The following is a 26,047-nucleotide window of genomic DNA, read 5'->3' as shown; positions in this document are numbered from 1 at the left end:
AGATAATTCACGGATATCCACAAAGACTCACGCATAGAGGTGGACCAAAATTCTTTTTTTTTTTATCCACCGTGTAAGAACCCGGAACTTGTAAGCAATTAGAGCCCATTTCTTCTCCCTCCACGCCGTTACTCTGATAGCGGCGTGGTAGCCCAGTGGTCAGAGCACTTAGCTACTTACCAGAGGGCCCGGATTCGATTCAGGATGATGCCTCTGGGCTAAACTTAAGATTCATCGAAGCTCTGCCATTTTTATTGGGGTTCCTGATCTTCCTCTTGGGAAACCGTAGACGTCACAGGGAATAAGAAACTGGCCTCCCCTAATCACTCGGATCTCACCAATAAAACCACCATTTTATTTTGATTACTATGGTGCATTCCCAGGTAATATCATCGATCAGGGATGTGCTTATCGAATTAACCGGTCGATTTACAAGTTCCAATGAAAACAGTCTTGAATGTGAAAATCTGGCGATTTTTTTAGGAAAAATTAAAATGTCAATCCTTCGTCGCGTTTCTTTACTCTATCGTTGTTTTAGACGAACTAAATATGTTTCAAATTGCAACGGCTTCAGCTGCATGCAATACTGAAGCCAAATAAGGGAAACTTGTACCACATACTATATACATTACAAATTAAGCTAAAAAGATGTCATACTGTTAAATTTTCACACAATTAGCAGGAATTAACAACCTATTATCAGTCTTAGTCGAACAGGCGTCTTAGGAATGCATTGCCAGCGTCATCTATCGAAATGAATGTATTAATTTTTTTTGTGCCAAATCTCTCGATCTGTTTTTGTTGTAAGATTCCATTGCGAGGGATTAATCTTGATAAATGTCACTGCGTGCATGCCAGACAACCTGTTTCGTCGGCGCTCCATGCCATAGCAACCTTGAAATCAACAAGAAAATGATTAAGAGGATGTTCGTTCAGAGATACTTTGGGAATGTGTGGTCACGGAATTGATATTTCCGAATCCCAATCTCGTCGTTCTTATCTTCTAATTCTCGGCTAGCTAAAAACAGCTGTTACTAAATTATTGGTTATTAAAAGCGAATATTAAACTCTCCCTGCGTGTGGAAGGTATCCTAAAAAGATCTTTTGCCTTGGGATATTATGTTTTTTCGAGTACTCTATTGGCATCAGATATATCCGTGTTATTCGGGTCATCATTTGGTGACCTATCATAAAAAAACACCAACGAAACTTTGTCGTTCCTTTGCTAATTCACTTGCTTTATTCATTGACATGGGTTTTTGCCAATCCTAGGTTTTTATTTTTACAGTTCTCCAACATGCATATTTTGTTCTGGAATCGAACGATGCCGTCTCGCGGATAATGAGTAAAACGTAATAGTGGTGACATTCCTTACTGTGAAATCTGTAGACGTTACTTGCAACCTATTAGCAGTAATTTTAGCGTTTAAAGGTACGTGCGGGAAAATTAGAAAATGGCGGTCATAGCAACAATGCGTGAAATAGTAAATAAAAATATATGGACTTTTAAACATCTGATTTGGTTAAATGACAAATTCACAAACTCACAAAGAATAGATCAAACCACAAAGAAATATAATATTTACCGCTTATATAAAGGCTTTTATATTGCCAATATCTATTACCTTAAGTAAACCCTAATTTCTAGAATTAAATAATCTACCTACGAGTGTACCGTGTAATCTATTATATTTGATAATGTAGATCTATCATGGAATCTCCCTCCGATCACAACACCCTATCAAAGCTGGTTAAGATTATTAAATAAAAAGAAATTTGTATTGATCAACACACGTTATTGCTCCCTAACGTGGTTTCAACGTCTAGACGCAGTTATAAATGTTTAAAAAAATACCAACTATAATGGATTTTGCCCCACCACGATAATACACCTTCTCACTGCCCTTTCAAGCTTCGAACTGCTTGTTCGTAAATTTTTGTTATGAGGGTGAAAAGAAACTTAATATTTCCACAATAAAGATTTCATATGTCACGACCATGGTTTCGATCAGGTGTTGATGATGCGCAGCATCGAAACCATGGTCGTGAAATATTAAATCTTTATTGTGGAAGTGTTATGTTTCTTTTTACCCTCATAATGAAGGAATTCAACAAAGTCAAACCTGAAACTGTTTCTTCCACCCCCTAACCCTCACCTCAGACCGTGGAGTTGTCTCTCTCTTCTCCCACCCCCCTTTCTTTTTTCCCCCCCACCCCCCAAATTTTGTGTGACTATATATTCTCTGTCTTCTCTGCAAAATGTACCTGATGATGACGTGCCACGTCGAAACCTAGGTCGTCCGTATAATAAATCTATGTGGAATTACAAAGTTTCTCTTTTCATTATGTTAAGTCGATTCCATGAAGTCACGCCCGAGACAACGAATTATACTGAAACTGTTATGTTTATCGTAAAGTTTTGGCCAAAAACAGCACTATGAAGCACTATCCCAGCCTCCATATTCGCCAGACATGGCCCCTTGTGGCTTTAATCCGTTCCCAAAAATTAAGGGAACCTTGAAGCGTCGTTGTTTTACGAGTATAGATGGGTGCAACAATTTCAGCGTGTAAAAATCGTTCGCCTTGACTGGGATCCCAGTCAAGGCGAATGATTTTTACACTCTGAAATTGTTGCATTGAAATGCACATCAGCGGATGACTCCGTTAAAAGTTAATGTTGCGGTATTTCCCGCAGTTTCTTTGGAATTAGTATAGATGGGATTAAAAACGCGTCGCTGAGAGAGCTTAAAGCTCTATCAAAGATCCCAGTTCCTGAAGTGTTTCGAGAATCGGAAAAAGCGCTGTCATAAGTGGTATACATGTATTTAACGAGGGAATACTTTTAAGAGTATAACACTGATATTGACGAATAAATAAAATAATTTCCAAATAACTCAAATTCCCCTTTCTATTTATTGGACCCTACTCATGCATCTTGAACCCGCTTGGGCATTATTACAAGCCGATTATGTGTCGGTCATTTTTCGTTCAAATCACCTTGAAATCACCCCATGACATTAATTGGTTTTGAAAATTGAGATATTTCAAATTTAGAAGGAAGTCGTTTTTTCCTTTATTTTAAGTCTCGATGAAAAATTTCGCGCTCTTTAAATTTTCTGGAAGGATATAAATATAAGAGAACGCAAAAAATGCAGCGATGATTAGACTACGTCCATCTAAAAACCTAAACTTAAACGGTAGACTGCCAAAGATGTATGTTGAGTAAAGAAAAGGAAGTTTTTATGCGTAGAAGATATAAATCGGCCCAAAAAACTACCTTCAATTAGAGAAAATACGCTGAATGAATTGAACAATTTTTCTTGTACCGCGTGCTTAATGTTTTTTAATGCACCTTCTTGCGAATTCACGTCTGGTTAATTTTTTGTGTGCTCTTCCCAGTAATGAATTGCTCCCTTCAAGACTTCATAACCACAGGAGCCACGGCATATCACCGTGTTTGAATACAGTGATTACGAAAAGGATTTTCACTTAACGAGACCCCCCTCTCTTGGAATCTTTGGGGCGTGTGAGGTTTAACACATTCACGCCATAATGATCTCTTGGGGGCACTCCATGCACACATTTCGGCGGGAGATATCTTTAATTAGGTAATGGCGAGTTAACATATGTAATGAACCTAATGGTGATGTGTATCTCTGGACATTAGCAAGTTTACGCATCCTTGCTCCCCCTCCGTATTTCGCAGGGATTTTCGGAGTCGTTGCCTTAACGACCCCCGTAGCTGTCGCAATTGTAGGGTGGAATGCGTCAGGGGTAACGACCGAAAGCGGAAAGGTTGAAAGTGCAAGCACTGAATAAATTTAGAGCATGGCCCTCAAAAGGGAGAAAACACCCCAAAGCAGTCTCTCTTCCCCTACCGCGTATAAAACTTCAACTTTAATTTTCTTCTACATTTGTTTTATTTTTTCTATCCTTCTCCACACCCACGTCCCTAAGTCCTCCAAACTACTCCTCTCCTCCTGTCTCACCGACCAGGTTTCCGAGCCACACAAAACTGGGCTCCGTATCCAAATATTCGTTGGTCTTTTCTCTATATGAAATCATGCTAAATATGACAAATAGTTGTGTGATAATCCGATGTAAAATGTGGCGTTTTTGGCGTATCAGATGTTGTAAATTAGTTATGTACAAACACTGATAACTAAAAATACATGTTTATCCTCATTACTATTGCCACCTAGGTTATCTAGTTGAGTAACTTGACCACATGTTTACCCAAAAGTCATGAATTCACGCTTCTGCCTTGGGTATGGTAGTTGTGCCAACTCTTGTGATTCGGTCCCCCGATGGGACTGCTAGGGGTGGCTCCTAGGGGCAGATGCGCCACTAGGCACGTACGGTAACCCGACACGCAAAGAAATACAATGTTCTTGCCCACGATATGAATCATCTTCTCTCCTTTCACCGCTGTCTAAGTACACATGGTAAATATGTATGGAAATCCACCGCTTAGAGGGTGTGTGGTAAGGTGTACATCTACATCTACATAATACCCCGCAAGCCGCCGCAAGGGCGTGTGGCGGGGGGTGTTAGGTCACCAACCGTAAAAAGAAACAATACCACATGTAAAACAACAAATTGGAAAATTACACCCACAGCAGCGCACACACTCATGCAAAAATCCCTTCATCCAACACTCATGCAGACACATATACCGCAAACCAACAAAAAACTGCACCCCAGGATGCAGCACGTTAGCCATCCTACAACACGGAAGCCAGGACACAACAAGCAAGAAATTGAAACACCACTACCACATGAAAATGCACCACGAAACACTCTACCCCCAAAGAGTCTCTAAAAGGCAGGGAATGCGACCCAACGTTGCAGGTAGCAGGAATTTCCCCCCGCGGAGAGGGACAAGGATTGAAGGGGGGACTTAAAAATAGATGAACAGAACACTAATGACGTCATTCGGAAGGAATGAGTTATTATAACAAAGCATATAAGGTTAGTGGAAGAGCATGCATTTCAGTAGAACTAATTATTTTTTTGGACGCTGAGGGTGTCAAGTGGAATTTTTGCGATCCATAACCCTGCAGTTGCTATCCCGTATTGTCCGTGGGAAGAAGGAGTCCTTGAGTCGGCTAGTTCTGGCATCTATTTCCCGAATTTTATATGCATAATCCAAGCGACCAATGGGGTATGAATAATAGGAGTAGGGGTACGAATAATTTGCGAGACCTCAGGGCTGAAACATGCGGATCTAAATTTATAAAATAATTTCAATCTTGCATTGAATCGTCTCTCTGACAATGATTCCCACCCCAAATCCATGAGCATTTCGGTGACCCTTTGCATTTTATCGTAAGGATGTTTTACAAAACGGGCTGCCCGGCGTTGAACCTTCTCAATTTCCCGAATGAGGTTCTTTTCACTTGAATCCCAATATTTCAATACAATGCGAGCAACACAAGGTTTTTTAATTTTAAATTAATTGTTATTTACAAATATATCCGCAGAATAACTAAAAAAATGCGGATGGTGTTGGTTTATTCGGATAGTATTGGTTTATTCAAATAATTCGGATGGCACAGCGCGCTTTGATTATTTTTGTTGGTACTCTACCGTATAATGTAGATTTAGGATAAGCAAAAACAATACTATTGGTACAACAATACATTTCTTTACCTCTCCTAACAAGACACAGCCCGACAGCCGGCGTTACAAAGAGTCCTACTAAAATTCCGCATATTTTCTCCCTCAATTTTATGTTGTCATGTTATCCATTACTCGAAGGAAATAATGGTAATTAGGTCAAGTTTAATGCAATAGCTATCGGAATCCAGGGTCAGAGGATAATCGTTCATTCGACCTTTTTTTCGTTTTGTGCAGAATTACGAAGTTTGTCCTTATCGCGAAAATATTCGATGAATCGTCGAATCAAATTTGAAATCTACTCTCGGACGTATAATAGGCGATTTTCCATCCCGTGGTAGGTTTGGGTGAACGACGTGCGGCGAATAAAATCTATTGACCGGAAAAGTAATGATGAATATTTACTTCGTATCTTCTTACCCTAAGGGCACTGAGATGCGATGACCGTGACCACTGAATCAGAGAGAAAAACGAAAACTGGCGTCTTTTAAACCCGATGGGAGGGCAACTTTCGCTAGGACTCTTAATTGGAAAAAACCGTTCGTCCGGCCTTCGTTTGACTCACGTAATCGAACGCACAGTCCGCGAAACACCAGGTCAATGCTTGGGGCCGAACCCAAAATTTGACTTTTAAAACGTTTTGAAACCCATCGATTGGAAAACGAAACACCATGGCAATACCAAACTCTAAGAATTCTGTCTGTAGGTCATGAATACCTGATCAATTTAAAAGGTTTCCACTACCCTATGGCGCCATGTGGACTAATCTATCATCTCTCTAGTTTTCCACAGGATGCATCGAGTGCGAAAGCTCTCGGCCGTCCATTATTTTTAGCCTCCAATCATTCCTAGGCATCAGGGTAATCATATATACCAAACGTGGAATATTTTCCCGGCGAAACGTTTCGCAATACACTGGCCTGGTTTTCTGCCGGTGCGTTTTGGGCATAGACGCAAGGCAACAAACAGCTGTCGATGCCGAACGATTGTTGGTCTCGGCATTACCTCACAATCGCCTGATACATTGCTCTTTGCCTCGACCTTTAAGTTCACGTTGTTACCGCTAACTGAAGTGAATGCGTCTCATTCATTAACTACTCAGCGCTGTCGGGCATGGACAATGGCGATGGTTGTACTCCACAGCCTCAAAAACCTACGATATACGGTTGTGTGCGTGTAAAAACAGTCAACTGGCGGTGCTGTAACGTCGACCATTGACTAAATTCAACGCGTTGACACTGTGGCGGAAAACATTATTTGGGAAGACGAAATAATATCGAAAGAACAAATAACAATTTCCGCTATTGTTTAGTCTTAACCTTTGTACTCCGTTTAAGCTTGAAATAGTGATGATAATGATGATGAACGAACATAAAGTGGATATACCTTTAAAAAACATTTGCTGGCATTTTTGTAGCTTTTATGTATCCCTGGTTATTCTATTTAGACATGGAAATTTCCTGGCGTTTTACCTACGTTTATTAAAAAAATTAATTTATTAAAAACGAGCCATTTTTGGTCGATATTAACTTTCTTGTGATTTATACGTATATTAAAAACACCCACTAATACTATTTTAAAGAAAGATTTTGGACTTAAACTCTCTTGATCGTGGGTAAGAACACCGATAGAAATGAGGCGGGAGGATTATTTAATTTGAAATGTTGTATTTCAGGTTAGGATTAGCGATATTGTACCGTAAATTGATGCTTAATGATATTTTTCAGATATAAATCGATGGTGCAAATTGAATTGTGCCTTATTATGAAGAGTACAATGTATCTTTCCGCAGTCCTAGAACAGTGGAAAGATACATTGTATTCTTCATTTAATAAACATGAATTTCAACAAAGTTGAGCCGGGAACAATTGAATATGAATTGTGCCTTATTGTATTTTACGAGAAAATTGATGCATACCGTGGCATAGTTTTATTGGGCACCGTTGGCGATCTTAATAAGAATATTTGAAGAAATATATAATCCTTTTAATGAAATTTATTAAATACCTGGAGCTCAATATCTGATGTTCAATGAAATAATTCCCTTAAATTCATTAATTTGTGATAGAAAAAACACCAAATCCAATTAGGATGAGACTCTTATTTTAAATTGTTTGTCAAATAAATCATAACATCGATTATTTTAATTATAAATTGTTATAAAACTGGAGATATTTGATTTTTATCTAATTATTAATCGGTCATCTAAGGAGCCCGTAGCCCGTAGCCCCGCTCGTAGGAGTAAAGGATAAAGTCAGTTTATGTTGAATACTATCGATATATGTTCGCGAAATATACTAATCAATGCGATACAATGATTTCTATACATCGATTCGTTGTGCTATTGTTTTAACATCCCCGGATGTACGGTGATGCCAGTGAGGGTGGATGGGAAGCATTTTTCGAAGAGGGTTAATCCAAAAGCTTACAGGGCGGAAAAATTGATGACGTTGATCATTACCGGAGAGGGAGGGACGCTGGTATTCGACTTGCCTGTGGAAGTGACCAGTCCGCGTCCGAGCCACGGCTGCAGGAAATTGTACTCAATGCTCTTGTCGATGTGCTCGGGGGAGCTGAGGAGAGGCTTGACCACCTCCGCACGGAACAGGAACACCACCGGCCGGCTCCCAATCCAAAGTTGGAACATGGAGCCATATATCTTGTTGGCGAACCTCAGCAAACGGTAGAGCTCTGTGGGAAAAATGTAAGAGAAGGAAAATGATTTTCAATTGCATCTCTGAATTTGAAAAATATTTTGCATTATATTATGAATGCGTATGTGTATGTCATTGGCTATTGTTTTGTATATTATAAATAGACTTAACCGATAGACAGCTTAATAATAATATGTGTGTGAATATGTATATTTACATATGTATGTGTATATATATATATATATATATATATATATATATATATCACAGTAGTTCCGTTCCCTGTGTCGTTTATGGTTTCTGAGCTTGGGTGGAGCTACAGGTGCCCAGAGAGGCTTGCCCGGGGATCGAACCCGGGCTCTCCGGTCAGTAGTCATATATATATATACACACGAGGGTCATCCGGAAAGTAGTACCCGTTCGTGCCGCATGAAGTGCTGACGACGCGAGTAGCCGCTGGACGAGGTCAGATAGCTTCAGTGGCTTGTCTGCCTTCTCTGAGCCAAGTTGCGTGACGCTAGCATTGCCTGTGTTGTTTCTGTGATTGTTTACAATGTTTAAAAAAATTGAGAACGCCGCCAGTTGTGAAGTGAGGGCAGTGATTAAATTCCTCAATGCAAGAAACGTTCGCCCATGTGATATTCATCGCCAATTAAAGGAGGTGTATGGAGACAATGTAATGGACGAGTCGTCTGTTCGGCGGTGGTGTCGCAACTTCAACATGGGGAGGGGGAACACACACGACGATGAGCGTTCGGGGAGACCGTCTGTCATTACAGACCAACTGGTGAGCTCAGTTGACGAATTCGTGAGGAACGATCGGCGCGTCACAATTGATGACATCTGTGAGCATTTTCCCAATGTTTCTCGAACAATTGTTCATGAAATTGTTAAACACCATCTGCATTATGCAAAAATTTGTGCAAGATGGGTCCCTCGCGTATCTCAATGAGCTGGCGGCGAAGGACTATGCAGCAGGAATACAGAAACTTGTCACACGTTATGACAAATGCCTTAATTTGCTTGGAGATTATGTTGAGAAGTAGTTTAAAGTATCCTCTTTCAAATAAAATTTTTTATGTTTGTTAATATTTACTTTTGTGTCTTTATTTCACGAACGGGTACTACTTTCCGGATGACCCTCGTGTATATATATATATATATATATATACATACATATCATTATCACCAGGATTTCAATCCTAAGATTGGTTTACTGTACCCCGCCATTCTTTCCAATTTAGTGTTCATTCTCTCACCCTCTGGTAGGTTCCCTGTTTTAAGTCCTTAACCTGTCCTATGCACATGCCTCTTGGTCTTACTCCTCTCTTAATCTTCCCTTATATTTTTCCTTCTATTATATTCCTAATCAATCCATTTTGCCTCAATGTGTGTCCAATCCATCTATTTTTTCTTTGCCGTAGAATTCTCCATATGGTCCTATCCTCTTTTGCTCTTCTGTATACTTCCTCGTTCCTTACTTTGTCTGTCCATTTAATCTTCAGCATTCTCTTCTAGCACCATAATTAATAGCTTCTATTCTTCGCTGGTCCACTTTTCCAATGTTCCAAGTCTCGGAATCATAGAGCGCGATGCTCCAAACGAAAGTCTTTGAGGAATTGCTTCCTTGTTTCCAGCCTTAGTATTATTTGAACATAGCCACTGCCTCTTCTTCATGAATGCCCTCTTAGCTTGGGCTATTCTTCGCTTCATGTCGGTCGAACTTCTTTCATCCCATATTATGCTGCTGTCAAGTTAGATGAAGGATTCCACTTGATCTAGTCTCACCCCTCGAATCGTGATATCTGCATTCAGCTTCTCTCCTGCACACACAAATATTTCAGGTTTCTTCTTGTTGATGTTCATATTATATTCCCCCAGTACTTGGTCCATAGCACTTAATAAGGGTTGCTTGCAGGTCCTCTCGCGTTTCCGCCACGACTGCGATGTCATCTGCGAACCGGAGCATATTGATTTCCTCTCCATTTACCTCGACTCCTTTGAAACCAAATTCTTGTGTTTCTTTTATTGCCCCTTACTCGTATGCGCTGAACATTGCTAGCGAGAGTTTGCATCCTTGTCTTAATCCTTTGTTTGTTTTGGTTTCTATTTTTCTTCCATTTTTCGTTTGCTTTGTTATAACCTGATTCTTGTAGAGGGCAGATCACCACCAGCGTAAAAAAGTGTTCTTGACCGTGACTTAAACCAAGGATCTTCGACTTGCTGGACCGATGTTCTTAGAGCAGATGGTTTGATCTCTTATTTTTTGTATAACAAAGAACTATATTGTTGGGTAAGTTGCCACTTGTTTTAATTAAGTTTTCCGCCAGCATGCATTTAAATTTGCGCGTTTTTTGGAGGTATGTTAGTGAATATTTTTTTCCTTTTTCCCTAACTCTTCCTTATCCCTTACCCATTCTACGTGGTGCTTGTACCCACTGCCACACATCTTTTTGGTGGATCGCGTGGTATTTATGTAAATGTAGGCTATTGCTACTTCTGGAATGCTATTTAAGTTTTGCTTCCATACAATCATGTCAGAAAGACTACCTGCCCTCAAACGAAGTTCTATTTTTTTATGAAATATTGAAAATTAATTTTACTATATTGAGATGCGTATGGGATTAGAAAAAATCTAAAAAGCTATGATTATGCAGTTTTCGAGAAGGAGGAAAGCTTAGACAAATATTAAAATAAGATTTCATAAACTAGAGCAGATGAAACAGTCTACCTCCCTGGGGAGTGTCCTGGACCAAAATGGTCGAAGTAGTAAGGGCATAAGAAGAAGAATTGCGTTAGGCAAAGAAATTTTCGTAAGAATTAGTTAATTGATGACAGGAACGTTGAATAAGGATATTAAGAAAAGGCTCGTTAAAACTTTGTTATATACGGCGCGGAAACATAGCTATGAAAGCAGGATGATAGACGTAAGCTTGAGGCTTTTGTAATGCGGGCGTAGAGAAGGTAAAGTGAACAGAATAGAAAAGAAACGAGGAAGTGGTACGCATGATAAGGAGGGAGGATAGATGATTGTTTGGAGAAATCATAAGGAGGTAGGAAATATGGATGCGGACCATTTTGATCGGCGATTGGATGTTAAAGACTGTGAAAGAGGGGAGAATGTTAGGCAAACGAGGAAGGGGAAGGAATAAGATATGAGAATGTTGGATGGAATGAAGGGAGGAAAGAAGCATGCGGAATTTAATAAGGGTATATTTTAGTGTCTAGGGTGTCGGGTTGTGATTTTTTAGGAGGGACAAGGAAATCGTTGCTGTGTGTAGCGACGAACAGTAACAGTACAGGTAGCTTTCAGTAGTTGGTAACTCCGGTCCATCCAAAACTTACCTTAACCGGTAGATTACCGATAGGGAGGCGAGAAAGGAGGAAAGAAAGAGGATAGGCGCATTTTGGACGAAATGGAGGGAAGAAGGAGGTATGCGGAGTTAAAGAGCAGTTTGACGTAGGTTGGGATGTCAGGGTGTATCTTATCGGACGAAGTATTGTAGCAATGTGCAGTCTGTATCAACCCAAGCATGATATGGAATTAGCCATTTGGCAATATAAGTGATTACTTGTGTACAGGACTCTTAGCGGGAATGCACAGATAAAAAAAACAACCAGAAATGCAGGTGTGAATTTATGACGTTGAAACCTTACTTCCTTGAGGAGTGACTGACCGCGAAACTCGAAGAGGGAAGCACCATAGGTCAGTTTGAGATGGGGAAAGGAAATTTATGAAGTTGAAGGACGGCAGGACGGCTATGAATTGGAAAGAAAATGAGTTTGGTGTATCCAGCATACGCGAGACACCGATGCTGAATATGCTCATGGTAAACGGCGAATGACAGCAAAATTTACCATATCTTTTAAACCCTCACCAGAAAATTGCTAGCAGAATCAAATAATTGATCACGAGGAAAAATAGCGCGAATCTTTCCCGCGCTTGTTTTCTCCATGGCAACAATGCCAAATATTGTCGCATTTCAGTTAAGCAAGATGGCGTATTTCAGAAACAGTATATACAGCTCGTATCATTCGATTTCTTAGAAAAACTTCCAATGCACTGCTTGGCCTGCATGGAATTGATTTCAGTTTTTACTCCGTCACTCCTGAATGGCACTGTAGTGAAAATTTTGAGAAACCGAAATTGTTAATTTTTTTATGGTTAGGATTAAATCCAGCTAAGCTTTGACGTTAGGCAACTGGTTAAAGAAAATTGACGGAAAAAATTTCGGAGTGTAAAATGACACCTCGGTAGCTTAACTGGCTAAAGAACTCGGTCGGACATCGAGGTATCCGGGTTCGAATCCCGGTTAAGGTGAATGATTTTTTTACACTTTGAAATTTCTGCATTTTAATTGATTAGGTAATACGTCAGGTTTCAGTCGAGTTCTTCATTAAGTGGTCTATTGTATTTTGGATGAACCCTGAAAAATATTACGCTGTGTCAGTGATATTTTAAAGAATTTAGTTAGTATCAGCTAGATTTGACATTGGAATTATTGTTTTGCATAGGAACTACTCATGCATGAAATATATAAAATTTCTATTTTTCATCTTCGTGCTGTACAAAATGCTCACATTTTATCCGCCACTAGATTACTCACCTAATATTCTCCATTTAAAAATTGTGTTTATTTTTGAAAGATTGGTTTATAGGGGAATACAAATATTAAATTCCCTCGATGGTGCAAGGAATTATATGTTAAAATAATTTTCCCAAGAATCAATATTTGTTTGCTAGGGAATGTAGTTACTGTGAGAAGTTAAACAACTCTGGGTCATTATCTTGAACAAAACGAATTCTAATGCATTTTTCTCCAAAAGGAAGAAGAGGTCTGTCTCCATAATATTCGAAATATGCGGTGAGCCTTGAAAGAAAAACATTCTGTAAGTTTTCAGGACTGCATTATACTTGTTTTCACAGAACTCCGTCTTTCTTTGAAATCACGTTCTTGGCAAAGGCAGAGCAATCTTGAGGGTATCGACTTCCAGTCCGAGAGCGGGGAATGGACTTGCGAGGAGAAATGAATAAAAATATATGCCCACGGGAGGTCGAGATCAAGGACATTCCTCATGTCTCGCTGCAATCTTCTCATTTATTGCACGGACGGACGGGTTGGTTGATTTTGGATCATTAATATAACTGTCATAAAAAAATTTACGACGGTGTTCCGATATAGCCTGGTTGGCATTGGACCCAAAAATCGATAATTGGACTTAAATACCACACCAATGAAAAGGAAAATAATGACACTATGGAAATATTGGCGGAATATTTTCCATCAGCTTTAAAAATTGGACGTCGAGACAGTTATTCCGCTATCAAACTTGGGTATGCGTACGCGTAAGTTTCTACAAACTTCAGGAAATTTTGAAATTTTTGTCTTACGTATAACATGGTGAAATTTATAGCTTCACCTAATCGTTTTGTTTTGATATTTGCACGGGGAAAGAACCAATTTCTGCGTACTCTTATGAAGGAATGAATTGCAAAGATACAAAGTTTATTTAATAGAAAGTGTAATATCTAACATTCTTAAGGAGGAAATGGTCACATGCATTAGGATTCAAAATATCTAAAACTGCCTGCAGGTAATCGATTATTTTACGAAAAATAACGGAAATATTATCAGGATGTGTTAATATTAAGTTTAGTTTAGGTTTAGTGATGCATTTCCATTATCGTTATAGGAACTGATAACCTCACTGATACCTGTATTTGTAAACAAACCCGCTCTTCGTAACGTAAATAGATGGATACTTTAATGGGATAAAATATTAAAATGATTAAGTTGTATATATATGTACATATGTGTATAAATACATATCTCTTCTGTGTTTGTCTTTTATATTTTTATACTTTTATATTTCATTTTCCTTTTACTTATTCCACGTAGAGGTGAGAACTCGAGAAACCGCATGTATACCAGCTTTTTGATCTTTTCAAATTCCCACCCTTAAACGCCATCTTTAATTCCCCTCCCAGTATTCCCTGCACCTACCCCCCTTTTTCCCCTAGACCCCATATTTCTCTCAGAGATTTTTTAGTCTTACTTGAAGAAAGCCTCAGAGGAGGCCGAAAGCTCAATCTACAATGTGTCCTCTATGTGTTATGTGTGACCTGTTTTATTTTGTGTTCTATTGTGCCGTTACATTGTTCTCGTGAGTGCTTCTACATACGAGTATATCATATACATATATTAATAAAAAAAAATATATATATAAATATATAAATAAAAAAAAAATATATATATATACATATACATACATACATATATATTATATATATATATATATATATATATATATATATATATATATATATATATATATATATAATATTTGGACGGCACAATAGAACACAAATAAAATAGTAATACTTATGAGTACACTCACATTGTAAAATGTTCAAGTAAGATTTGAAGGCCTTGGAGAAGGCCGAAAGCTTAAACAATTTACAATGTGAGTGTCCTTTTAAGTGTTACTATTTTAGTTGTTCTAATGTGCTGTCCAAATATTATACTGCTCGTGTGATTATTTCTATATCATCGATAAATAAATAAATAAATATAAATAAATATATATATATATATATATATATATATATATATATATATATATATATAGAGAGAGAGAGAGAGAGAGAGAGAGAGAGAGAGAGAGAGAGAGAGAGAGACTCCTTAAACCCACGAATTGCTCTCTGAGGCACCTGCTCTCACATGTTTAGCGTCCAACAAAGGTCTCTGTTACTGTGTATATATTTGTTTGACGCAATATACTATATATCTGAGGCATGGTGCCATTTAAAATATCCGTCTTGTTATGTCCCCCTTCTTCAAGATCATAAACCTCTACACCTCCAACCCCACAAAGAAGGCCTAGAACCTCTCAAACATTACCTCTCCCTACGATGCACACCCCAAAAAATGACTGCAATTTCAATAGTAAATTATATTTACAAACAAAAAGCGCTGAAATGGTTAAAAAAATTTTTTTCACCTCAAAAGTTCAGATGATAGAACAACGCTACACTCTTTAATGTATGCATAGATAGAGCCTATAGATTGTTCCTTCGACAGCAGAATACCCAATGGTCGATCCTTAGCTAATATTTCCTACCTAGATGAGTGGATATGAATTTTACATTTTTAATATTGATATACTATATCCTTTTGAGTGTATAGTATTATTGAGATATTTTAAATGGAGGACAAGAAAAAGAACACGTTTTATTCACAAATAGGCAAAATAAAATTATTTTCCTCGTTTAATTGTGTTTTATCGGTGCATATACCATCTGCCATACATAATAATATTAATATATGGTGAAAGCCCACTTGTAAAATGTAGATCCAGGGTCAAATACTGCATAAATCCATGCATTAAGTATTCTCCCTCCGGAGTACATTGCCTCGACTCGAGTGAATTACTCACCCCAGTTGCCCTTGGTGAGGAGGATGAGGGTGCCGACGAAGGGCATGGCGGGCGGTCCTGGCACGCCCCTCAGGGCCCACTGCAGCTTGGCGGTGTGGACCATGCGGGCGCAGAGGAAGGGCGCGACGCAGGCGGCGATGGTGTAGACGAGTAGGGCGTAGGGGTGAGCGAAGGAGGGCGGGGGGAAGTTTAGGAGGGAGAGGTAGAAGGGGGTGGGAGGGTTGGAGGAGAAGGAATCGGGGAGGGCCTGCAGCACAGGCACGGGGGCGGACTCCTGCAAGAGAAGAAGAGAAAAACAGTTAAATCACATTGGTCACTTTAACGTCTGTAAAATAAACTTCTCTAATTGTAAATGCGGTGAAAATTTTCATTTGGAGAGTAGTTTTCTACGGTACGGAAAGATGGTCATTGAGGAAAAATTATAAAGGCGTAGATTGGAGGCTTTTGTGATAATGTGGGTGTGTGAAGAAGAATGGAAAAAATAAAATTGACAGAAAGGAAAACAAACTAGGAAGCACTAGGTATGGAATGTGGGAAGAATAGAGAGAGGGTTTGTTGGGAGAAATCCTAAGGAGGGAAAGAAAGATGGCTGCAGAGCGTTGTGATTGACGATGGCGAATGTCGAATAAATTGGTGGTCTATAGAGGGGAGGATATTAGGTAAGCAAGGGAAGGGTACAAAAAAGAGGATAGGCTTATGCTGGATGGAATAAAGGGGTGAAGGAAGTATGAGGAATTGAAGAAGGGTTTAATGTATTGTCAAGGGTGTAAGTTTGTCTTGTTAGTAGAGGATACCTGAGAAATGTGTGCCCACCCTAAACCTAAATCTTTAATAGTAGACTACCAATTATAATTTCAAAACGACTGAAATTCATCTCCTTTAACAGCCATCTTCTCCTTCCTTTTATCATCATTAGAAATTATGCCATTTTATTCTTTCTTATAGTTAACACTTGCTCAACCGGTATGAGTAATTTCCACAATTATGCGTTGCTTAAAAGACGTAAGAATCGGAGGCACCTGGCTACGCGAAGCGCGACGTCAATGAGAGGGTAGTGTGGATGTAATGGGATATCTGAGGGAGCGTAGGGAGGGGAGATAGCATGGAAGGAGGCAGGGGGTGTCTAGTTACACTCGTTCCCCTTGTAAATTTACCGTTTAAAATGCTCCCTGTCAACGACATTGTTTGATAACAGTTGACACATTATGCCTTCGCACAAATACATATGATATCGTGTTTATTTTCATGCATGTAGCCTCTTTGTTTCATTTGTACCCATAATTAGATATAAAAAACACAGTAATCAACCCAAAGGTTGGCTTGGTAGGTGATGGTAGAGTTCACCCAGTACTAAGCATTATACGGCGTGTGAAATTCACTCATCATGATATGTGGGTCAGTTCCTTTCCCTGTGCCAGTTATGGTTTCCCAGGAAGATCTGGTACCCGGAAAATCACAAAGCTTGGATATATATGTAATATGTATATAATTAGTCCAGGGGTAGAGCGTTGGACTACTGACGGGAGGGCCCGGGTTTGATACCGGGTAAGCCCCAGAGGGGCGCCTGCAGCTCCACCCAAGCTGTGTGATTTTATTATATATTTCATATATATTATTTATATATATATATATATATATATCTATACATATATATATATATATATAAATATAAACATATGTGTGTATAAATATATAGACATATGTGTATATATATATATATATGTAAAAAAATCATTTCGCTAGATTAATTTAAATTACAACTTACGACAACAGTAATGTGTGTTTTTATCTGAAAATTTAGAAATTAGTCATAAATTCTACGAATCCACGCCAACGTCACGTATTTTGTTCAAACGACTTGCTCCTTTTGCTTATTCTGGCTGTTATTTACTTTTTAATTTTTCCGCTTTCGGTTTCCCTGCTCTGACAAATTTTTACCCACTTTTTCGGCATTGCTTGATGACGCTGATTTTGTTTTCGTTCTTCTTCGAAATGTACTTTTTCATCGTCTCCTCCAAATTAACACTAGCCATGGTTCTGGCTCTCCTCCTCACGCAATGCGACTACAATGTCTGATAAATGCAGCGAGCTGATTTTTTTCTCTGTGGCTACGAATTTTCGGATTCCCACGATAGATTGAGCTTTCTCTCTCTCTCCATTTTAACGTACACAGAGATGAGTAAGGATGTAAAGAAAATACTTTAAAACTCGTTGCTGCGGAGAATAGTTTTGTACTTGTACGGCGTGGAAAATTGGCCGAAAAAAATTGAGACTGTCGAATCGACTGTTCACAATTCACGAAGCATCTTCTAAACTATCATGCCATATTAAAATATATAAACGTTTGTGAATAATATAATGGGAACAAAGAAAGAATGCGAAAGTTTAAATGTCCCTCCTAATCGAAACCCCAATGTTGAGTTAAAGAAATGCTCTCATCTGTTGGTGCTTAGTTTTTTTGTTCCAAAATTCACATTTTTCCTTTTGAAAAACCTCCTGAAAAATATATTTGATTTGGGCCTGTCCCATGTTATTTTGTGCATTTTTACCGTATTTATGCAAAACGTTAGAAGCCCCTACCCCATGTATATATGTATGTATATATATATATATATATAATGTGCGTATATATATATATATTATGTGCGTGCATATATATATATATATATATATATATATATATATATATATATATATATATATATGTAACACATTACATATATAATAATGGTTATTCTTTTCCTGCTCCACTTAACCAACATTCTCCTTAGCTATAGCTAGCTTTCAACATTCCAATACCTCTACATCCAATTTTTCTGTCTTCCCCGAATTCCCTCCTTCAACTTTCTCTCTTCTTCAAATACATCAAGCCTTTGTTTGTCATTTCATTTCTGCAGCTTATTTTCTCGATTTTACTCCACACCCATACACATAATGTGGATCTACACGTAACTCGTCAGTCTAAACCTATTGATTTCTCTCCCAGATAAGATTTCGAAACCATGCGCCTCTACGATCCAAGTGTCATTAACCGATGGTTTTAAATGCCTTTGAGTTCCTGCAATCAATACGTCCTGTCATTTTCTTTTAATGGTTCTATTTTTGATTCAGTTATTCTCCAATTACCCTAACTAAAGTGCAGATTGTTGTTTAACACGTGACGAGGAAGGTTTTTAAAATGTTGCATTGGGTGGCGAGATATTTGAAAGGAAACAACGCCGCCACCGAGAAGAAAGCTCACGGAGAACTGCTTGAATACGCAGTAATATAATGATATCCCCTTGAGAAAGTTCAAATTATAAAGCGGAAAAAAGTACCAGGAGAGGCAGGAAGGTACGTCACTAGTAGTAGGCCTAAGAGAACCGAGTGCGTTCAATGGGAAAGCTTGAAGTGAGCTACGCTATGAATCAGAAGAACCAATATTCAAAGGAAAGGACGGCAACTATATTAATATAAAATTTCGAAAACTAAAAAATGGCAATAAAAAAATGTCAATTATTTAATGATGGATCTATGGTGCACTTGAACGAGCTGTATGAATAGAAAATGTCGTTCCTGAAATACGCCATCTTGTTTATCTTTTGTTCTATAGCTCCCGCGATAACATTTGATTTTGTTACCACGGATACAAATGCGTGGTTAAATCAATAACGGCTTCAATAATGAAGAATCATCTTTGAGGAAGCGAACCATCAAGGAAAGGAAGAAAGAAAATTTTTTTGCTGACATTAAGGATTGGATGTAAATATATATAATTGTTTGAATAGGGACGATTATAATATTGATTTAATTATTATTTTACTTAGATTAAATAGGAAAATTAGATCTTGATTTTAAATATATTATTTAATTTTCAGGTTAAATTTAAAATGGAAGTTTTTTGTTGAATTTAGCTAAAAAGATTTAGGACTACATGAATGTTTTGAATTTCGTTCACAGTGGCTAGTGGCAATGGATTAATAGTGACGTTTAGCCTGGACAAGACTACTGTGTTTCCAAAAAGATAACCACGGTTAAAAAATATATCCTTAATCCATACAACACAGGTACCTACTTTAGTCCGATATATTTTTTTAATTAGATATAATACGGCCGTAAATCATTAATTCCGTGTTTTTATCACATGTTTTATGGGTCTTCAGTGCCTTCTCAATTTTGATATGTATTGGGTATTTACTTGTCTCCTTTAAGCCACATTTGCTAACGTCTAGCTAAATCTAGTTAATGTCAACGTCAAGTTAACGAAAAGGTAACCGACGTATCTGATTTTATTGACAAATAAGATTGCTCATTAGTGAAATCGAACATTATAACTATAGAAACATCGTCTGTTAGTTATTAAGCAGTTTAAGTGCCATTTTTGAACTTAACTAGTTTTGAACTGAACTAACTGGAGGTCGACTGGTCCAATGGAAATGAGTGGCAGAAAATACCTTCGGGCAGCTAATTCCAGGAAATTCTTTGACTCTCCATGGACCAACAGACTTAAAAAAAAAACGAGGAATGACGTAATAGCACGCGTCATTTCCGAAAGCCCTTAGGCTACATTACTAGTTAGGCAACGCGTTCGAGAGCGCAGTTGGAACATCCTCTTTTCATGGGAAATCCTCTTCTATGGCTTTGTTATGACGAAAGCGATGAACAATTAGGTGAAGCCAGTTGAAGACAATTGGTCATCCTCAAAAGTTCGTAAGATATTTTTTTTGGCTATCGCGTGAGAAATTCCCATGGCGCGGGATGTATCCGGAGGCTTCTTTTGCTTCGCCAGCAAAGGAGAAAAAAAACTCTGTATTTTTTATTTTGAGTGAAAGAGGCGACATTACTGGTGGCGGCATCTTCAGGATACGCCATTAAATATATTTCGAACTGAGACGTAGAGCGTTGTCCCATTCGACCTAGTTTTAACCAGGCTCATTTGAAAACTCAAGCGTGATATTTGAAGACGAAAATAAATCATCCCCGTAGCCGAGATATATAGCCTGGAACTCCGGATTTCCGATCCAGTGCTTTAAACAGCAGAACTACGATGGCTTTCTATTGAACTAGTAAATTTATAACGGCACTTGAGAGAATCAAGGAGCTCAGCAGTTATAGTTTCGGTACATCAACTAGCCCAAGCACTCGCCCGGTAAATCGAGGAGATCCGGGTTCGAATCCCCGTCAAGGCGAATAGTTTTAACACTTTAAAACTCTGATGTGTTTTTGCGCCCAACAGCCGGACCCTAAGTTAATCAAAAGTTACCGCAGAGGAGTTCCTCTCAGTTTCAGAGATTAAATTAGAAGTTGTCATTCTAGTGGTCTTCACAACTGGGCTAATAGGGATTATATTCAAAACCTCATTGTCCAATCTAACGAGGACTCTGGTTAAAGTGATAGAGGCTTAAGGATAGTTTCGAGAGTAAAAAAACCGTCGGTTCAAGGCACTTGTCGATCATATTTGGTTTTTTTGTTTTGTCTAGGATAATCTGGATTTCACCTTACGTTGAGGTGTAAGAAACGCTCCTTGCTCTAAACGTCAAAATACCTTGATGCATATTTTTGGAAGATGATGCAACCTAAATCGTTCGTCAAACGAAATCCCTGAGATCCCTATATAGGAAGGTGATAGACGTGAGATTAAACTGAGTTAAATATTTGAATTATTCCATGACCAAACTAAGATGTGCATAAGTTTCTGAATTCCTAAAATTCAGCAGAATATTCCTCATGATAGGGTTCTCTTGCCGACCCCGGTGACGGCGAGGTAACGTCCTCATCTGCCAACCCAAAGGTCGCGGGTTCCATTCCCGCCTGGGTGGGTTTTCCTTCCTCTAGGGCTTTGGTGTTTGTAATTGCTTCAATTGTTATTTATATAATAGTCAATCGTCGATTTAAAGGCCAAAAGTGCTGTTTTCGGATTAATGTTAAATAAGGAAAAAAAGTGGCCTTAAAATTTCGAATGCAGATCAGCCACACAATCGGAAATTGCAGAAAATTTCCTTTAGTTCCCCCTTTCCATCAAGGTTCCTAAGTAATTCCTTGAAAAAATAAGCAAACCTTTACACTCATTAGAACTGTTACAATCTCTTTTGAATTCAGTTAAGTTTTTTCTCTTATTTTTTCTCCGAGTAGTAATTAGCGAAAGAAATCGTCCGTTTGGGAATTTGAGAAAGGCAGAATTAACCTATATTGCGTGTGAGGAATAGTTGACTAACTCGTTCACTTGGGCAGCTAAGGGTTATGGACCCCACTTTTTGAGAATGAATTTAGGTCAAGGGATTAACTGTTTTTATTCCTGTCGTTAGATCTGAAAGCGAAAGGGAAAAAATTTGCATTCCCCTGGATAACTCCAACCCATCGTTTGTTCCTTATCAGTAATCCTTAATCCTTTTTGGACACTCCGCTTTTCGGATAATTAACAATTAATCATTCGGTCTTACTCCTGCAATCGGCCTTTTCTGTTTACCTCTGTATTTAATTTCCTCTCATGAAATCGTTATTTCTAGTGTTGCACATAAACCCTCATGGTTTTCTTCAATGCTCATAGCGTTTTTTCTATTTTACCCCTCAGAAAATCTGCTCATCCCTTACTGTTTTTGTACTTGGGTGTTCATTATCTGATCTACATATTAATAGCCCAGAAGTTTCGGCGTAATTTTGACCTGAAAATGCAGCAAAGCGAGCCTTAAAATTTGCTCAGATGCTTAACATGAAGTACTGACGCATGTAAAAAAATCTTCAATATTCCCCTTTCGGTACTATCGTTTTTTTAGGATCTAATTTCCAATATTTTTGAAAATTTACAAAATGACTTTGAAGAACATGATCTGCTTGGAATATTGGTCCAATTTAACCGTAACGGTTTTTGACTTAAGAATCATATGGTGAAACAAAACAAAAATTCGGACTCAATATTTTTCTGCATATTTTAAGTCTGAAATTTTAGGACTCCCTTCAAGTGAAAGAAAACGAAATTGAAAATTTGAAGATTTGAAAGAGGTGGAAATGAAAATACATTCAGAAATCCTAAGGTTTTTGCCTTAAAATAGAATTATGCTTTCATTTTTAACTTTGCCTCCATATTTGCTGCCATTATTAACTTTGTTAAGTTTCAATCAATAAAATCGCCATCGCCTCACTGGACGTGTAGGTTCCTTAAAGGGATGGAGTCCTACTTAATTTACTCTTGCTTGATAAGAATGAAAATTGGCTAACAGCGCGTTTCACCTATTTATTTAATTAATCTCTTAGACTTAAGGAAACTGAGGGCGATGCTACAACATTAACCTTTAGTGGAGCCATACGCTAATGTACATTGAAATACAGAACTTTCATTTCATAGAATCTATTAGGTGTTGTGGCAATGGTAGGGTGTTCAGCTACAGAGTCCAAGTTATGCGATTTTCCAGAAAGAAAAAGCCTAAGATAAACATTGAAATAGGAGGGCAAAAATTTTCAATCGTCGCACCAACATTGTGTAGCATTTAAGCCATCTACTTAAGCAACTTCATCCTCAAGATTACGGATACATCTGGAAACCATTGGATTGTCGGAAAATAAACGTATCTTAATATTGAAAACCTTACTTATCCCTACGATTATCCTTAATTTATTTTAAGATATGGAGATGCTTCCTGTTTTCTCTGTTCTTGGTGATCGTGATCAGCTAGAAGGGAAGGAAGGAAAAAGTGGCAGCGGTGATGATGCCACGATATTTCGTCACTTTTCTCTCACGACGTAGATTAATTTTACATCATAAAAGAGAGAATTTCCTTCTTCCTCCGCCGTACCTGGCCATGTAACACGTTCCGTATTGAAATCTTAATCTTATTTCAAAACATATCCACTGACTATGGTAATACGAGCTTAAAAATTACCATAATCGATACTTAATTAACTGTCTAGAACTCTTGAGAAGACTCAGTAAGATGAATGACCAAAGAATTTGCATTTGCATCTAAAAAAGGGAAAAAATGTGTTATTAGAAAATACTGTAAGTGATTGAATGGGGAGTAAATGTAAAATTGTAAAATTTTCTCTGACATTGGAAAAAATCACCCTCTGATGACGCGGGCGTGTTCCTAATCGTCAGAGGAGTGGGGAAAAACCTCAGAGTCGTTGATTGATGAGTCGTCGCACATTACCAAAGTTCAGGAAACACATCAATGGGAGGTTGTCTAAAAGAGAATGAAAGTACTCGAAGATTCCACAATCTCTTATCTAAAGCAATAGCGAATGGCGTACGGCAAGGATAGTACGATTCAGATGGAGAAAAGGGAATAGTTACTTGCCATAGAATCATCCAAAGGAGACCGAAATAGAAAATAGGAAAACCTAATTAAATAGATCCTATTTGGTTAACCATTAAGAAAAAAAAGCTGATTCCAAAATCTAGGTTGAGTCATAAAGGGGACGTAATTTTTTTAAAGAAATTTACAATGACCCTTGTGTGCTGCAATGCATTTTTCGTCGGATAATTGTGTATGTTAGTATCTTTTTAAATTGGAAGCAGTCCTCTTTCAACCTTTGGTGAACATGAGAAAATAAATGCAAAAATTTTTTTGTGTACTCAAACTATGAAGGTTTATTTTCCTGAGCACTAGTACAATTTCCTCAAATAATGAAAAAAATTTTACCCTTGTTGAAAACAGATGGCTGTACGGATTTATACGTTGGAAGAGATGCACATGACTGGATAACCATAGTTTTGAAGAGCTGTAAATCGAGACGTGAACAAATATTATAAAGATTATTTCCCCTGTCTTTTTCGTCATTTTCTTAACGGGTTTTCTCGGTACATTTTCCTCCTATTATATTTTGTATAAAGTGTCGTCTCTCGATTGAATTCATCCTTTTTATACCCTAAGGAATTCACATGAGGAAGGTTTCGTTAGCTTTTGGGTTTCACCTCTATGGTTCATTATAATTCATATTTCAGAATAAAACGGAATTGGAATTTGCAGAATATCAATACTGCTGGTTCCAAAAGACTTTGATTAGATCACTCTAAGTAGAGTGAGAATTCTCTTCTTCAGAGAGCCCTCCGGTTGTTATATTAATCGCTTGCGTCCGGCCCGGACGGGGTCTCAGTGAGGATCGAGATGGACCCAATGGTTTCTAGAAACCTCCACCAAGAAATACACGTAATGCTAATGAGATGAAAACTCCACATGAATATTTTAACTTACTGGTACCTCTTTAGCAATCCCACTCATGATGAGCAAAGAAAATTGCCGTAAACATCACTTTTTTCCTAAGAATATTCTCCGATGGTCCAATGTTCTTGAGCATCTTCCAAAAAATGTAATGATAAACTTTAATGCATGCAAGGAAACTGTAAAGATATCGAATAAAAGAAAGAAGCGAAATTCAGTAAATATCAACAAGTCTTAAGTTTTAAGTCAGCCATCATTTAAGCCACCACAATCAATTACCACGGGTACTTGAGATGATTGGAACTTGTTGGTATTTTTCCCTAGAGTTCTGATGTGTGTCTAACGTGATATTAATTCGAAGACTCATATGTTGCGTTATTCTCGACGAAAAGTGGTTGCGGTAGCTACGGTAGCTGCCTCTGAAATGACGCCGATGTCCGGTTCAGTGCATATTGATGTTTGTTCGCCACATTCCACTCTGGCACGTTTGCTGGATATTTCAATCGAGTTTAAACCTTAAAACAAGAGCGCAAGGACGCTCCCTAACCCCGTCCGGGATGAAGGATTGATTGGACATTCGGCGATGTTCGATTTAGTGATATCGCGTGCACCGAAAATCGGTTTCCGAATCGAGACTGATGGAGTTGCCGCGGGGGTCTTGACTCGTGCGAACGGAGACGGGTGGAGACGTGGGAAGTGGTCTAGCGCGCGTATCATCCACATATCGACGTGTTTTCGCCGCCCCCCCTCTCTTCCGTTTCCCATTCATCTCAAAAACTTTCACGGCTACCATTTCGTTAGCATCAGAGATGCGAGCAACCCCGCCGGCAACACCGCCACTCCCGCGGGGCAATTTGAGTGCGCCGGCGACTGGTCTCTGGTCAACCGGCTCACTTAAAATCAAGTCACTGCCGGGCGTAACGTAGATTATATTAGCTGTGGAACCGGTTCACTTTCGACAATAGAATATTTGAAACTCATTCCTTTTTTAAGTTTCGAATCACGCGTCCTAAATATCGAATGGTCATATGTGATTTCGACGAACATTTTTCACTTCGAGTTTTCTTCATTTCATATCTTTAAAAATTAGAGGTTAACACTAGGATATCTTTTCCTGAATCCTTCTTTAATTTCCTCAAATGATGAAATTATTGTTACATTTATTGAAAACTAATGGCATTGCGGTGTATATACATGACCAGGA

The 26,047-nt window shown here is 38.4% G+C and overlaps 1 protein-coding gene across 1 annotated transcript in view; it reads right to left on the bottom strand.

Annotated features, from left to right (window-relative positions):
• The window catches only part of LOC139699019 (cytochrome P450 4C1-like), a 51,569-nt gene extending 26,666 nt beyond the window's left edge, over window positions 1–24,903 (bottom strand). Inside the window, exons 1-3 of the mRNA XM_071598017.1 lie at window positions 24,877–24,903; window positions 15,710–15,983; window positions 8,112–8,309 (exon numbers count right to left, since the gene is read on the bottom strand). Coding sequence (XP_071454118.1) covers window positions 8,112–8,309; window positions 15,710–15,983; window positions 24,877–24,903 — 499 coding nt within the window. The remainder of the gene's footprint in view (window positions 1–8,111; window positions 8,310–15,709; window positions 15,984–24,876) is intronic.
• Between the last annotated feature and the right edge of the window lie 1,144 nt (window positions 24,904–26,047).

The sequence above is a fragment of the Hetaerina americana genome, unplaced genomic scaffold (genome assembly GCF_022747635.1).
Source record: "Hetaerina americana unplaced genomic scaffold, ioHetAmer1.1.p SCAF_9, whole genome shotgun sequence".
Lineage (NCBI taxonomy): Eukaryota > Metazoa > Arthropoda > Insecta > Odonata > Calopterygidae > Hetaerina > Hetaerina americana.
Note: the sequence above shows the minus strand (reverse complement) of the source record. Positions and strands in the feature narration are given on the sequence as shown.